Source organism: Salvia miltiorrhiza, chromosome 7 (genome assembly GCF_028751815.1).
Source record: "Salvia miltiorrhiza cultivar Shanhuang (shh) chromosome 7, IMPLAD_Smil_shh, whole genome shotgun sequence".
In the NCBI taxonomy this organism is placed as follows: Eukaryota; Viridiplantae; Streptophyta; class Magnoliopsida; order Lamiales; family Lamiaceae; genus Salvia; species Salvia miltiorrhiza.
In genome coordinates this window covers 19,306,314-19,322,753 of record NC_080393.1, presented here as the reverse complement: position 1 = coordinate 19,322,753, position 16,440 = coordinate 19,306,314, and the positions used below count along the sequence as shown (strand labels likewise).

Sequence of the window (16,440 nt, the reverse complement as noted above, 5' to 3'; positions counted from 1 at the left end):
TAAAATGTAAAAATTATACTGGTTTAAATATTAAAAATTTAAAAATTTCTCTCCTCTGTCATCTTTTTTTTGATTAAATCTATTCTTTAATTCATTTTTCATTAGTTTTTTATTTTTTAAACTTTTTTTACTATTCATAATATCAAATTTTATAATTGTAAATTATTTTTTAATTTTTAATTTTATTAATATTAAATTTAAATATATTCAGTTAAAATTATTATTATTATTATTATTATTATTATTATTATTATTATTATTATTATTATTATTATTATTATTATTATTATTATATTTATAAGTATGATAATTGACTTAGTATTATAATTTTATATAATTACAAAATTTAAAAATATTTTTTCATTCATTGCACGGGGTGAAAATCTATACTATATTAAAACAACAACTTTCAATTTCAATTAATTGATTTCAAATCAATTTGAAATTAATTTCATTGACAATTTTGAAAATATATTTAATATGAAGGTTAGGAATTAAATTATCCATTCACAACTCCACTATCTCTCACTATATAAAGCATTTAAAACAAAATATTATAATATATTTAAGTCCACTAACTCACACATTTCTAACAAACGTTTATTTACGATTCTTTTTTGACTTGGGAGAGTTGGAGAGGGGGAGAAGTGTGGTTTGAACCCGAGACCTCACTGTTCACACACAGGAGGTCGCACCGCTTGGTGTCCCCTTGGGAACAATTTATTTAAATTCTAGAATCTATAAAAAGGTTTTTATTTTATTTTTCTTTATCTTCTTATTTCTTTGTTTTATTCTTTCTAAAATTTTGAAATTCGTTTAATTATAAAATACTTATTTAATATGCATATCAAATTAAAGATTGCGATAAGAGCTTTAATTTGATATATTTTATTTAAAATATAAAGTTTATATTTATTTAAAGATTAAAATTTTAAAAAATTATCTTTCCCTCATCTTTTTTTGAATAATTATTTTTAATTGTTTATATTTTTAATTTTTTAACTTATTTTTTTTATTTACATAATATCAATTTTTTATTATTGTGGATTCTGTTTTATTTTTTTTATTTTTCAATATTCAAATAAAACATATTTAATTAGTTAAAGTTAATTTTTTTATTATATGTATAAATATGATATTGAGTTGTTATCAATTTTATATAAATTTAGAAATATAAAAATATTTCTCGTGCATTGCACGGGGTGCAAATGCTAGTTAATCTTAAAAGAGCAAAGGTTATAAGTTCTACTTAATTAGTAAAGTTTTATTTGAAGGCATTTTAAATTAGATGAATCCAATTACTCACGTAATTACACTGAGTACCAACTGTATATATGATCTCGAAATCCATAGTGTGATCTGTTTAATTTCAAAATCTGTATAACGACTTGTGTTTAATTACATGCTATTTTTTCAAAGTAGAAGCTATTTTATTTGTATATAGTAGTATATCTTTTGCAACTGATTTTATACTTAAAATATGATGCTTAGTTGGTGATAAAATATTAACACTATACATTTGAGTTAAAAAGAATAATCAAACAGAAAAATGTGTCAAAAAATGGAAGCACAACAATTTCGGGGGGTGAGTGGAGATCCCCTAATGCTCATGCACCAACATTCATTTCATTCTCTCTCTCTCTGTATGTGTTTGTGTGTGTGTCTGCTCAACAGAAAAAGTAAAACACCTTGATCTGTAGTAGTGAGTTGGGACAAGATGAGGAAAGAAAAGGAGAGTGAGGTGGAAGCCGCTGAGGGCGGCGGGGATGATCAGGCTGCCATGGAGAGGGCTTTCGAGGAGATGGCGGTGCCGCCGTGGCAGAACCAGATCACCTTCAGAGCGATGATCACCAGTCTCCTTTTGAGCATTGTGTTCAATGTCATAGTCTGCAAGCTCAATCTCTCCACCGGTGTTATTCCGTCCTTGAACGTCGCGGCGGGGCTTCTGGGTTTCGCCGCCGTCAAGGCGTGGACCGTTATGATCCAAAAGTGTGGGCTTCTCAAGCAGCCCTTCACCAGGCAGGAGAATACTGTCATACAGACTTGCGTTGTCGCCTCTTCCGGCATTGCTTTTAGCAGTACATCTTCTCTCTCTCACTCTCTCTCTATTTATATATATATATATATATATATATATACAGAGAGAGAGTTACAATTATATAATCAATTTTGATATAATGGATCTAGGGTTCATACATGGTCGCTTGTTGATTTGAAATGCAGTTTCCGGTTTTGTCAAATTGAACCTATCACATATATAATTTCTTTTTTCCGATTGTCTCAGATGGTGATCACTGAATTAGGCTTTGATGGATCAAATAATTTGAATTTTGCAGGTGGGACAGCAAGTTATCTATTGGGGATGAGTCCAATAACAGCATCTCAATCTGAAACAGGAAATACTCCAATCAACGTGAAGCAACTCTCTCTTGGATGGATGATTGGTTTCGTTTTTGTTGTGAGCTTTGTCGGCCTATTCTCAATCGTGCCGCTAAGAAGGGTCTGTTCTCCTCTGCTCTCTTACTATCATACATCATCTTAGAAAAAATCTTGTTATAATATCAACTGCTACTGAATTTCAAATTAGATGATGATCTTGAAGTACAAATTGACATATCCAAGTGGGACTGCCACAGCCTACCTTATCAACAGCTTCCACACTCCCAAAGGAGCCAAGCTAGCCAAGTATATATGTATATATGCCTCTAATTAACACAGCGACCGATTTTGTTAATTTGATTGTTGAGTACAAACTGTTTGATGGAATGCAGGAAACAAGTGTGGGTTCTTTTCAAATCCTTTGTTGGTAGCTTTTTGTGGGCTTTCTTCCAGTGGTTCTTCGCGGCTGCTGACGGCTGTGGTTTTAGCAGCTTCCCCACATTCGGTCTCCAAGCCTACAACCGCAGGTTTGTTGATTAATTGATTGTATATTTGTTGAAAAACAAAATTATGTGTTCTGATTGCAGGTGTAATTTTGGTGGCAATGCAGATTCTATTTTGATTTCTCTTCTACGTACGTGGGTGTAGGGATGATATGTCCTTACATGGTTAACATATCATTGTTGATCGGAGCCATCCTTTCTTGGGGCATTATGTGGCCTGTGATCGAGTCCAAGAAAGGCCATTGGTACAGTGCAGACATACCGGGAAGCAGCCTTCATGGCATCCAAGGATACAGGGTAATCGATTCAATCATTCACTCATTTTCTTACAATAAATGATCAATCTAATTGAATTCTGCAGGTTTTTCTTGCTATTGCAATGATTTTAGGCGACGGCCTGTTCCAAGTGGTGTACATGGCTATTCTGACGCTGAAGAGCTTCTTAGAGCAGCTGGTGCGGAGGAGCAACGGTGTGAATGAGAGAGAAGAAGGGGCCTTGGTAGAAGACTACAACGAGAGGAGACGAACCGACTACTTCTTGAAGGACCAAATCCCCAACACGGTAGCCGTAGGCGGCTACCTCGTGCTGGCTCTCATCTCAACTTTTGTGGTGCCGCATATCTTCCCTCAGCTGGAATGGTACCAAGTCCTAGTAGCCTACATCATAGCTCCGGTCCTCGCCTTCTGCAACGCCTACGGCTGCGGCCTCACGGACTGGTCCCTGGCCTCCAACTACGGCAAGCTAGCAATCCTGGTGTTCAGCTCGTGGGTGGGGCTAGAGAAGGGCGGAGTTGTTGCAGGGCTGGCCTCATGCGGCGTGATGATGAGCATCGTGTCGACGGCCTCCGACCTGATGCAGGATTTCAAGACAGGGTACCTGACTCTGTCCTCCCCTCGCTCCATGTTCATCAGCCAAGTGCTGGGCACGGCTATGGGGTGCATTCTGTCTCCTCTGGTCTTCTGGTTCTTCTACAAGGCCTACAACGTAGGGGACCCGGAGGGCACGTACCCGGCCCCCTACGCCTTGATGTACCGCGGCATTGCGCTCTTGGGAGTGGAGGGCTTCTCCTCGCTCCCCAAGAACTGCTTGAAGATGGCCATCGTGTGCTTCGTGGCCGCGGTGCTCATCAATGTGCTCATCGCGATGCTCAGGAAGTGGGAGACCAAGTATAGGATCTATAGGCTTATCCCGAGCCCTATGTGCATGGCCATTCCTTTCTATCTTGGAGGCTACTTCGCCATTGACATGTGTGTTGGGAGCTTGATTTTGTTCGTCTGGCAGATGAACAACAGGAAGCACGCGTCCGAGCTCTCGCCCGCCGTCGCGTCCGGGCTCATCTGCGGTGACTCTCTCTGGGGGATTCCGGCCGCGATATTGGCTCTGGCCGGAGTGAGTCCGCCCATCTGCATGAAGTTTTTGGGCGCCGAAGCTAACAAGCGTGTTGATTATATATTAGGCGGCTGATTTAATATGATATCATAATATTCAGGTCTAATTCATTTCGGATGTGTATATAATATAGATAGGAATTAGTCGCCTAAAAGATATATAGATAGGACTTTAGAGCACTCCCAGCAGAAATCCTAAAATTATGCTCCTATATTCCTCCCTAAAGCTTCCCTATTTAATTTTAGAATCTCAATTTTATAAATGCATACACCAGATTTCCTATTTTCTACATAAAAACAATAATTATGTGTGGGCCCTACTAATTATAAGCTTAAAATAAATTTAGGGTGAGTGTAAATTTAAGATTGAATTTAGGTAGGTGTAAAATTTTTTGTGGGCCCCATCCAATTTAGGGGATCTGCTGGATGCATTTTTTTTATCTCATTTTCAATTGTTTTAGCCTAAATTTAGAGTTAGTGATGCATTTAGGTGATCTGTTGGGAGTGCTCTTAGTGGTATGTTTGAATTTTAATTTCCACTAGTATGTTAGAGGTAGAGTAGGACAACTTTTGAATAGGAAATTTCAACATTATTTATGATTTTGATATAAGTCATCGTAAGTACTACTACCTCCTCCGATGCAATGCACAAACACGATATATTTTATTATTTTTAAAATTATAAATTATATAAAAAATATTAAAATATCCTTATTTATGAATGAAGTTCAAAATTTTTATGGCAAAATTAAGTTTACTCGCCATTAAAAAAAAAAGTCATGCGTCATTATTCTAAGTGGAAATTGAAATTGGGCGTTGTGCGTCATCATATTCGTGCAGTTGAGTACGATGATGATTTTGGTGTTGAAGATAATCGTGGCAACTCAAAAAAATCTAGAATTATGATGAAATTTAGGATCCAAATGACTTCACCTTAAAAAATCGTGTTAGTGAAGCTTCAATAATTATTCGACCGGCTATTAGAGACAATGCAAAAGCAAAAAAAAGAAAAAGAAAAGAAAAAGTCAATGTGTCACAACATTCATCTATTCCTAATTAACACATTGCAGAACTTCAACTTCAAACGATGATGATCACACATGAGAAAAGAAGTGGAAACAATTAATACTCTAATGGGTAAAAACAACTTGACTCCTTAAAAAGAATCTCTGAAATATTATCTGCAGAATTATTCTCATGATTATCTTAGATATGATGGTTATAATTTTATGTGAAATTTTATTTTGTGTAATTCCTCAATTGGTGATTTAATTTTAGGGTTAATTGCATGAAAATACATGAACTTTAGTCATTTTTTCATTCTGCACATGACTTTTGAAACTTACATTTTTAATCATTGGTGATTAACGAAACCAACACCTAAACTACGGAATGAAAGGCGTAAACTATACCTAGTAAAGTTGATCGGAAAGGATGAAGTAACAATCGGAGAATTGAGAGCAAAATATAACTGTAGTATTCGAGAGCAAATGATAGCGTAAAAAATGTAATACACGAGCACGAGGCCTATTTATAGATTACAATTGAGGGTAAAAAGGTAAAATCGATGCTAGTGCATGCGTTTGACGTGATTGAAGGGTATATCAGGAATTTCATCTTCACGCGGGAAAATCCTCCGCGTCTTTGGCGATCCTTCTGAAAGAGGCGATCTCTCTGGCACGGATGACTTCTCTGGCATGAAGGACTTCTCTGACGTGGATGACTTCTCTGGCGTGGAGGACTTCTCTGACACGGATGACTTCTCTGGCATGAAGGACTTCTCTGACGTGGATGACTTCTCTGGCGTGGAGGACTTCTCTGACATGGATGACTTCTCTGACGTGGAGGACTTCTCTGACGATGGTGACTTCTCTGATGGGGATGACTTCTCTGATGATGGTGACTTCTTTGGTGAGTGTATCTCTTCTGCCATATTCGTCCCGCCAGTGGGGTCGATTCCTCTGATTTGTATTCTTTCCCTACTCTGCACATATTACTCCTCATCAACCACTCCCCCCTCTAGTCTGGTTGAACCGGGTATTCTTCGTGTTCAACCATTGTAGTATTGTTAAAGCTGGTGCTATGATGTTTTCCCTGATCCCTGCAAGTCATGAAGATATAAACACTCTAATATTTTACGAAAATAAAGGTAAGTCCTGTAAGTTGCTCTCTGGTGTTTTTGCCACTCCCCCCCCTGGTCTGGCTAGTTCACTTCTGGAATAGTGCAACTAGTCAGAGGATTCGCCCGCATGGATGACGTCACTTGCACTAAATGCCTGCCCGATCTACAGTGCTTTTTCCCGTACCCCGAGGTTACCTTTTAGCCTTTGCGTCTTTTCGCCTTTCCGTAGGGATTTTTAGCCGTCGATTTATTTCCGTATGCCACGTGTCGTTCATCCCGCATGTTGGTAGTTGCCCGCGTGTATTTTTACTTAGTCGATTCGAACTCCCATTTTTCACTATTCTTCTTCTCCAAGTTTCCGAACCCCTTTTCCTGTATTTTCCGGCGATTCCCTTCTTGTTCCGGCGTATTCTCTTGCAGTCCTTCCGCTCCAGGTTTTATCATCAATCTTTCTCCGGCCTAGGTAATTCGCGCATCTTCTTCTCCTGCAGTTTTTGTGCTTGGTACAAGTAGTTTCGAAATTTGTTGGTGCTCTGATTGAGTGTGTTTAGAAACCCTAGGATTTGAAATTTTCCGACAATGGCCTCTACTTCCGCTCCCCAACCCTCGCGCTCGCCTTCTCCTCAAAATTCTTTATCTTCTTCTCCCCAACCCCAGGAACTCGAAAACCTTCCTTCCTCCTCTTTCTCTCACAATTCCCAAGCTACTCCGAGTCCCTCTCCATCTAAAAAGAGAACCAGAAAGACACCCCAGCCTCCCAAGCGTGTTCCTGAATCCCGTCTTGATGTCGCAGCGGTGGAGAAACTGAAGAGTAAATGCCGACACCCCGAAGGTTTAAAATTCGAAGCCTTCTCTAAAGATTCAACACCCCCCGAAAGCCTTCGCCATCCCAAGGTGATAGTCATCTGGAAAGCCCAAATAGATGCTGGCCTAAGGCTCCCTCCTCCTACCCTTCTGGTTGATGTTTGTAATCATTTTCGCATCCCTTTCTTTCAAGTCACCCCCTCTGCTATCCGAAGGTTATACGCCTTCCATATTTTATGTCGGGCTCACGGTGTTGGGGATACCGCCAAACTATTCTGTCAAACCCAATCTCTTCGCATGCAGGGCAGTCCCCTGTATAGTTTTGCCGGTCTTCCCAAATATCCTACTACCTTTCTTTCCTCTCTAAATTCCCTTGATAAGGGCTTTCTGAGCCATTACTGTTATGTGCGCACCCTCTTCGGCACTTGGCGCGAGTATCACGTTTCGGAGCTGGAGTGGCATAACCCTCGCACTACTTATAAACCAGCCTCTTCCGATGCCCCTTCAACCCGTGATCTGAGTATTATAGCTCATCTTAATGCTATGAACGAGGCCCAGCCCTTAGACTGTAAATATCTTGTTGAGAACAATTCGGCACTGGCATACAATGATCTATTTCCCCTATATCCAAAGAAATCGATAGGTAAAAAATATAAATTAGAAAAATATATTAACTTTTGTTACCCGGATGCTAATGATGTAGCGTTTTAAATTGCAGACATGTCTTGGAGAAAGAAATGTGGGGACAATCTGCCCGCTGTTGCTTCTCCTGTTCCCAGTGGGGAGCATGGCTCCAGGGGTTCTGCTTCTGGGACAGGCCCCTCAGAACAGCCAATTGGGGCCGAGCTGGTCGTCCTCCCTCCTGCGGTAGAAGTCCCAGAGGGGAATGTGAAAGCCTCCCCCCCCCCTTTGATGTAGAAGAGGTTGATGCAGGCGCCCTTGTTCATAGGAGCATGCGTCCCAGTACTGATGGTGCTTCTGGCACCTGTGAAAGGGATATCCAGATTGTGGATATTACTGATGAAGTTCCTTCACCTGACTCGGTCCCCGGTGTCACCCTGGCTGAACTTTCAAAGAAAAGGAAGAGGGGTTCCCTGATCTCCGTGGGGGAGAAGGAGAAACAAGAAGGCCTGAAGAAGGCCGGTCAGTCTAAGGAGCCAGCGAAGAAGTCCACTGGTGGTTCGAAGGTCCTCCCTTCCACCGGGGGAAAGGGTAAGGAACCAGCGAAGAAGCATGCCGGTGGATTAAAGACCCTCCCCTCTGCAGGTGGAAAAGGCAAGGGCAAAGCTGTGGCCTCTACCGAAGAACCAGAGGATGTTGTTCCTGGGCCGATTTCGAGTCTGTCGGGGCAGGCGTTAGTCGATGCCTTGATAGCTCGTGTCCATTCCAAGGACCAGGAGAAAGTGGAGAAGCTAACCCGGGGGGTTTTAGTTACTCAGTTGTGCCAGTTGGCTCTTCAGGTACCTTACTTTTTATACCTTTTATCATAGTAAAAACGAAATTACTAACCTCTTTATTGTTCTGTCGGAATCCTTTTTGTCTTCTTGCAGGTGGAGGCTCGGATGTGGGGAGCTGTTAAGTGTATTCATGACTATGATATGTCAGAAAAAGAAAGAGAGAAGGAGCAAGCGGACATCGCCAAGCGTGATGATGATGTCGCTGGAGTGGTGGAACGTCTGAGTGAGGCTGAAGCAGAGATAGCTGAGTTGAAGGCTCAGCTGGCCCAAGCAGATGTGGAGAAGTCTTCCCTGGTTTCTGAACTAACAAGGGTAACCAAGGAAAGTCATGAGAACCTGGCTAGGTTCAAGGCTGGATATGAGGAAGCCTACAAGGCGACTCGGCGTGATTGGAAGAAAACGCTCGTGGAAGCGCAGAATCGTGCCTACGTCCTGGGGGCGCGAGATCAACGCATGGAGTATTTCTTGTCTCTGCAGGGTCAACACTTTCTGGGATTGATGCTGGAAGGCACCCTGGCAGCCTTCAAGCGGACTCAAGAATACCTGGAGGATTTCGGACCCCTCTTTGCCTATGTGATACAGCAGTCCGCCTCCAAGGCGTTAGAAATGGCAGGGGCGACCTCGGAGCAGCTCGCTACCCTGGATTTGCATGCCCTGATGGATAACCTCAATGATGAGGAAATAAATAGGCTGATGGGGATCCCTGCGAATTCCCCGAAGAAACCAGAATGGTGGTATCCAGTGCTGGAGAGGGCCATTCCCTATTTCGCCTTTGGGGTTGGGTCTGCTTCAGTGCCCTCCGCTCCATTGTATGCGCCTGTTGTCTCTGCTTCCCTGGCGGGCTTTGTGAACCGGCTGCGGGATCCCACCAACAAAAGTACCCGGAGTTTTTCCCAGTATGGTGTGGTGCCTCCTCTGCCCTCTGATTTGGCGGCCTCCATTTCTGAAGATTCCGCTTCCTCCTCCTCTGCGATGGATCAACTTTTTTCCCTGTATCGAGATGAAAAAACGTTTGTACAAGAAGCTGTGAAGTTGGTGGACTTGGGGGTCCGTCTTCCCGCGGTGAAGGAAGCTGGCATGTTGCCCGTGTTCGCAGAGGGAGCCGTTTCTGGCCAAGTCTCTACGAGTGGTGTTCCTCCCCCGGTTTCATCTGCCTCTGCTCCTGCCCCTTCTGTCATTGATAGAGATGCTTCCGTTCCTCCTGCCTGAGTTAATAAAATTTTTGTAATTTTTTGGTCTGTATGAACTTAACATTTACCTCCCGTTTTTGATATGCAACTACACCTTCTCGGCCTGTTTATATGAAATTTCTTCCCTGCTTGTATTGCTTTTTCCCTTTCATTACTTGTGTTGTTTTTGTTGCTTTCACGTTCATGTTGAATCTGTGCTTGGCTTGGTTTGGCTCATCATGCTTGTTGTCAGTGTTTCTTTGATTTTCTCCTTCGAGATTTCTCTGATTTCCGCTGTGGGGGTTCTGTTGATTCTTCTGGCAGGAACTTCGGTTGACTCTTCTGGAAAGGATTTCACCGCCTCCTCTGACGAGGATTTGGTTGATTTCCCCCGGAAGGGATTTCACCGCCTCCTCTGGCGAGGATTTGGTTGATTCCTCTGGAAATGATTTCACCGCCTCCTCTGACGAGGATTTGGTTGATTCTTCTGGAAAAGATTTTACCGCCTCCTCTGACGAGGATTTGGTTGGTTCTTCTGGAAAGGATTTTACCGCCTCCTCTGCCGAGGATTTGGTTGATTCCTCTGGAAAGGATTTTACCGCCTCCTCTGACGAGGATTTGGTTAATTTCTTTGTTAGCGATTTCGTGCTTCCCATCCAAGCTGCTTCCCATCCACGCTGCTTCCCATCCAAGCTGCTTCCCATCCAAGCTTGAGCACTCTGCGCGGAGCATGGAAGACCCGGGGGGTGCAACCAACTTTCGCGGCTTACGATTAAATAGTAACCCTCTGCGTGGAGCATGGAAGGCCCGGGTGGCACGACCAACTTTCACGGCTTATGATTAAATAGTAACCCTCTGCGTGGAGCATGGAAGGCCCGAGTGGCACGACCAACTTTCACGGCTTACGATTAAATAGTAACCCTCTGCGTGGAGCATGGAAGGCCCGGGTGGCACGACCAACTTTCACGGCTTACGATTAAATAGTAACCCCCTGCACGGAGCATGGAAAACCCGGGGGGTGCGACCAACTTCCGTGGCTTACGGTTAAGTGCAACCTCTGCACGGAGCATGGAGGACCCAGGAGGGGTGCAACCAACTTTCGTGGCTTACGATTATGTGCAACCTCTGCGCGGAGCATGGAAGGCCCGGATGGCACGACCAACTTTCGCGGCTTACGATTGAAAGAACACCCTGCACGGAGCATGGAAAACCCGGGGGGTGCGACCAGCTTTCGTGACTTACGGTTAAGGACAACCTCTGCGCGGAGCATGGAGGACCCGGGGGGTGTAACCAACTTTCGCGGCTTACGATTATGTGCCACCTCTGCGCGGAGCATGGAAGGCCCGGATGGCACGACCAACTTTCGCGGCTTACGATTGAAAGAACACCCTGCACGGAGCGTGGAAAACCCGGGGGGTGTGACCAGCTTTCGTGACTTACGGTTAAGGACAACCTCTGCGCGGAGCATGGAGGACCCGGGGGGTGTAGCCAACTTTCGCGGCTTACGATTATGTGCCACCTCTGCGCGGAGCATGGAAGGCCCGGATGGCACGACCAACTTTCGCGGCTTACGATTGAAAGAACACCCTGCACGGAGCGTGGAAAACCCGGGGGGTGTGACCAACTTTCGTGACTTACGGTTAAGGACAACCTCTGCGCGGAGCATGGAGGACCTGGGGGGTGTAACCAACTTTCGCGGCTTACGATTAAGTGCCACCTCTGCGCGGAGCATGGAAGGCCCGGATGGCACGACCAACTTTCGCGGCTTACGATTAAATAGTATCCCTCCCTCTGCGCGAAGCATGGAAGGCCCGGATGGCACAACCAACTTTCGCAGCTTACGAGCGCTTCCCTCCTTCTGCGCGGAGCATGGAAGGCCCGGATGGCGCAACCAACTTTCGCTGTTTACGAGCGCTTCCCTCTGCTCTGCTGGAGCGTGATCCCTCTGTTTTTCCCTTTACTTGTTGAGAAGTCATTTTTGAATTTGAAAATTGGGGACTACGGGTATACACCCTACTCCCCCCTCTGGTGACATGTGCAATACTCTGTTATGAACATGTTGGCCCGATTATTCCTTACTCCGTTTTCGGCCCATAAACTCGCGTGGGCCCATTATCTCTTAGCCCATTTCTTAAGCCCAGTATCGCCTCTATATATACCCTTCCCCCTTCGCGATCTAGGTTATAATTCCTCATTTCTTTTCCTCCGTCCCGAACTGCTCTCCTTTCCAACCCTAGATCTGCCAACCTTTTGCCTCTCTTGTTATGTATCTTTCCCCATCTTGGTTGTAAAGCACTCAGGTAAGGGAAGTTCCCCACTGAACATTCACATCCCTAAAGGCTCCGCCTTCTCCTCTGTATTTCTGGTGCAGATCTCTAACTTTGTGGTTGTAATGAGCGGACTTCCCGTACTTGAGAGCATTATTGCCGTGTTTCTCAGATCTGGACGTTGATTCTCCGGATCCGGGCGTTGATTTCCCAGATCTGGGCGTTGGTTTGCTCCTTTTCTGTATTCCTTCTCTGTAGCATTTTGACTTGTTATTTTTCTGGATATTCTGCAGGCGTGTGGTGGAGCTGAAGTAGATCTGAGAAATGAGCATGTCCCGGCAGCGAAAGAGAACTCGAAGTGTTGGATCGTGGAAGAAGAGACGTCCATCCCTGATGCTTGCTTTCCCTTTGACCTGCTAAGAAGCAGTTTTTGTATTTGTTTCTCCCTTGTCCTGCTAAGAAGCAGTTTGCATTTTGAATTTAAAAATTAGGGATTACGGGTATACACCCTACTCCCCCCTCTGGTGACATGTGCAGTGCTCTGCACAAACATGTTAAGTAGCATATGTAATGTAAGAAAGCAAGAATTGAAATAAATGAAACAACACAAGGGAATTCCCTAGAACCACATATCTGTTTTATTGATATTATGGCCCCGGACCTCGTTAAAACCCCTGTGGGGAAAAAGAGTATCCGGTCTACAAGTGATTACTCCTGCTAAGAAACAGTTATACATAGAACTTTTTGAGTGTGTTTATATTCCATGGTCTGGGGAGAGCTCTGCCGTCTGAATCCGACAATATGTACGCTCCCCCACCCAAGACCTCTGTGATTATGAACGGTCCTTCCCAGTTTGCTTCAAACTTGCCCACCACCTTTAACGCGTCTGCTCTTTTCAATACTAGATCGCCCTTGACCAGTTTTCTTGCTCTGATCCTTTTGTCGTACCCTGCTTTGATGACACTTTTATATTTTGCTGCTCTGATTTGAGCTTCCTCTCGCTGTGCTTCCACAAGGTCGAGCTCAGTTCTTCGAAGATCAGCGTTGTGTTCCGTATCATAAGTGATAATGCGGTATGATTCCAATCTGGCTTCTGCTGGTACCACTGCATTGGATCCATATACCAGCGTGAAAGGAGCCTCCTCTGTCGCCGTCTTTGGACTGGTGCGATAAGCCCAGAGGACGGTATCCAATTCTTCAACCCACTTCCCTCTGCTCTGATTCAGTCTCTTCTTGATCCCTTCACAAATAGTTCTGTTAGCCAGCTCCACCTGGCCATTGGCTTGTGGGTGGGCCACCGAGACGAAACGCTGTGTGATATCCATTCGGTCGCAGAAATCCGCGATCCTTTACCCCGTGAACTGAGTCCCGTTATCAGATACAATGATTCTCGGTACCCCGAATCTGCAACAGATGTTTCTCCAAATAAAGCGCTCCACTGTAACTTCATCAATCTTGCCCACAGCCTCGGCCTCGACCCATTTAGAAAAATAATCTACTGCCACGATGAGAAAGCATTTCCCTCCCGGTGCTGTAGGCAACTTCCCGACTATATCAATGCCCTATTTGTCAAACGGACATGCCGCGTACATGACACCCATAGGCTCCCCTGGTATATTGATTCGCCCTGCATGTCTCTGGCAAGCTTCGCACTTGCGGACGAACTCTCTGGCCTCCTTGTTGATGTGAGGCCAATAGAACCCGGCCCGGATAATTTTGCGCACAAGATCCCGAAATCCCGTATACCCACCACAGCAACCTGCATGAATTTCTTGCAAAGCAAAATTAGCTTCCTCTGGAGATAAACATTTTAGCAAAGGTTGAGTGAAAGATCGTTTGAAGAGTTGATCGTTGATTAAGCAGTAGTTCTCATAGCGAGCCCTCTGATTGGATTCTCTGCTCAGCCGCTCCCCTGTCTTCAGAAAGTGTATAATCGGAGCCCGCCAATCATCTCTGATCTCTACTGAGAACACCTGCGAAGTTTCCATCTCTCTGGTATCACAGAGTAGAATAATCTCGTCGCTCCAAGTTTGCTCTACTGCGCTAGCCATGCGCGCCAGTAGGTCGGCCTTCGTATTCTCCTCCCGAGAAATCTGTTCGAGCTTAAATTCCATGAACTTTTCTTTCATTTCGCTAATTTTGGTATGGTACGCCTTCGTCCTCTGATCCTTGATATTATAACTTCCCGAGAACTGTTGTGCAACCAACTGGGAGTCTGTCTTTATGATGACACACTCGGCTTTAAGCTCTGACAAGATATGAGCCCCTCTGACCACGGCCTCATATTCCGCTTCATTGTTGGATAACCGACAAGTGAATTTGATGGCGAACTGGTATGTCCCATAAGCTGGCGAAGTGATATAAACCCCGATTCCACACCCTTCTTTTGTTACTGATCCATCCACGAAAGCAACCCAGAACTCTGGCACGGGACGCCGAGTTGTTTCTTGTAGGAAATCTGCCAGCGCTTGCGCCTTGATCGCCGTTCTCGGTTCATAATCCACGTCATACTCCCCCAACTCCACAGCCCACTTAACCATTCTCCCTGACAAATCCGGGCGTCCCAAAACTTGTTTGAAAGGTAAAGCAGTGCGCACCACCACCCGATGTGACAAGAAATAAGGTCTCAGTTTTCTTGCCGTAATCATGACTACCAGAGCAGCCTTCTCAATCTCTGTATAATTCAATTCAGAACCTTGAATAATTCGGCTGACGAAATAGATGGGCTTCTGATGGCTTCCTTCTTCCCTGATAAGCACAGAGCTGATCGCATCTTCTCCCACCGCTATATATAGATACAACGTTTCTCCCGGGACCGGCTTGGTCAGAGTAGGAAGTTTCGCTAGGTACACTTTAAGATCCTCAAATGCCGCTCGGCATTCCTCTGTCCACAGAAACTTACTGCCCTTCCTCAATACTTTAAAAAACGGCATGCTCCGCTCTGCTGATCGCGAGATGAACCTGCTCAGAGCAGTGATGCGCCCATTCAGAGTCTGCACCTCCTTGATTCCTCTGGGCGGTGTCATTTCCATGATAGCTTTGACCTTTTCGGCGTTAACCTCAATTCCTGCAGGCGTGACTTTATATCCCAAGAACTTCCCTGTTGTGACCCCAAAGGTGCATTTTGCTGGATTTAACATAAGCCGATGGTCTCTGACCACCGTGAAGATCTCCTCCAAGTCAGAAACATGATCCTCTGCCCTCACACTCCGAACAAGCATATCATCCACGTATACTGAGATATTCTTAGCAAGTTGGTCTTTGAAAATTTTTTCCATCATTCGCTGATACGTGGCTCCCGCATTCTTCAGACCAAACGGCATACTCTTCCACCCATATACTCCACAACAGACGGCAAAGGCCGTTTTGGCGATGTCTCCCCTGTTCATCTTTACCTGATGATACCCTTGGTATGCATCCATCATGGATAATAAGGCACATCCTGAAGTAGAGTCCACCAATTGATCAATCCTCGGCAGAGGATAGTGGTCCTTCGGACAAGCGGCATTTAAATCTCTGAAATCCACACACATCCTCCAAGTGTTTGTTTTCTTGGGTACCATCACCGCGTTTGAGATCCACTCTGGATATTGTACCTCCTCAATATGCCCGGCTTTTAGTAACTCATAGACCTGCTCTCTGATTGCAGCGTCCTTTTCAGCCCCAAAATTCCTTGTCCGCTGTTTCACCGGCTTAACCTTGGGGTCCACATTGAGGCAATGTTCTGCTAATTCTCTATCAATTCCTTTTAGATCTGCGGTGCTGAATGCGAATACATCCGCATTTCTCCGAAGACAGCTAATGAGCTCTTCTCTGACTTGATCACTCATGGTAGACCCAACCTTTGTCTGGAAACCCTCTTTTCCTGGAAATAATTCAATCATGTTGCAAACATCGCTGGTGGACACCAGCGCGGTTTTCTCTGTGGAGTCTCTGTCTTTTAATAAATCCGCCAACTCTTGGCGCTCCTCTGCTGGGGCATGCACCTCGCCCACTTTCCCCTTCTTCCGGGCGTTCGACCCCTCTGTCCGTCTTTCCCTTTTCTGCCCCGCTGACTGTGTGAGCATTTGCACGTGGCATGCTTTTGATGTCGTTTGATCGCCACAAACTTCTCCCACTCTTCCACCCTCGATTGGAAACTTCATTTTTAGGTGAAACAAAGAGATAACCGCCCTGAACGCCGTCAAGGCGGGCCGGCCGAGTATGACATTGTACGAGGGTTTAGGCATATCCACCACTAAGAAACGTACCATCCTTGTTTTGTTGCCCGCAACTGTACTGCCAAGAATCAATGGCAGCTCTACATATCCTAGAGGCATGACCATTTCTCCCCCGAACCCAAACAGAGGG

The 16,440-nt window shown here is 44.6% G+C and overlaps 1 protein-coding gene across 4 annotated transcripts; it reads left to right on the top strand.

Annotated features, from left to right (window-relative positions):
• Positions 1–1,449: 1,449 nt before the first annotated feature.
• LOC130993202 (probable metal-nicotianamine transporter YSL7) lies at positions 1,450–4,494 on the top strand. Of its 4 annotated transcripts, none has more exons than XM_057918001.1 (6): positions 1,450–2,078; positions 2,337–2,500; positions 2,588–2,685; positions 2,772–2,906; positions 2,990–3,179; positions 3,244–4,493. In XM_057918001.1, the coding sequence occupies exons 1-6, from the start codon at positions 1,718–1,720 to the stop codon at positions 4,345–4,347; spliced, it is 2,052 nt and encodes a 683-aa protein (XP_057773984.1). In that variant the 5' UTR covers positions 1,450–1,717; the 3' UTR covers positions 4,348–4,493. The 4 variants fall into 4 exon arrangements, with proteins under 4 accessions (XP_057773984.1, XP_057773987.1, XP_057773988.1 ...); XM_057918004.1 differs by having other exon boundaries at positions 1,939–2,078; positions 2,588–2,693; positions 3,244–4,489; XM_057918005.1 differs by lacking the exons at positions 1,450–2,078; positions 2,337–2,500; positions 2,588–2,685 and having other exon boundaries at positions 2,778–2,906; positions 3,028–3,179; positions 3,244–4,494.
• Positions 4,495–16,440: the final 11,946 nt, after the last annotated feature.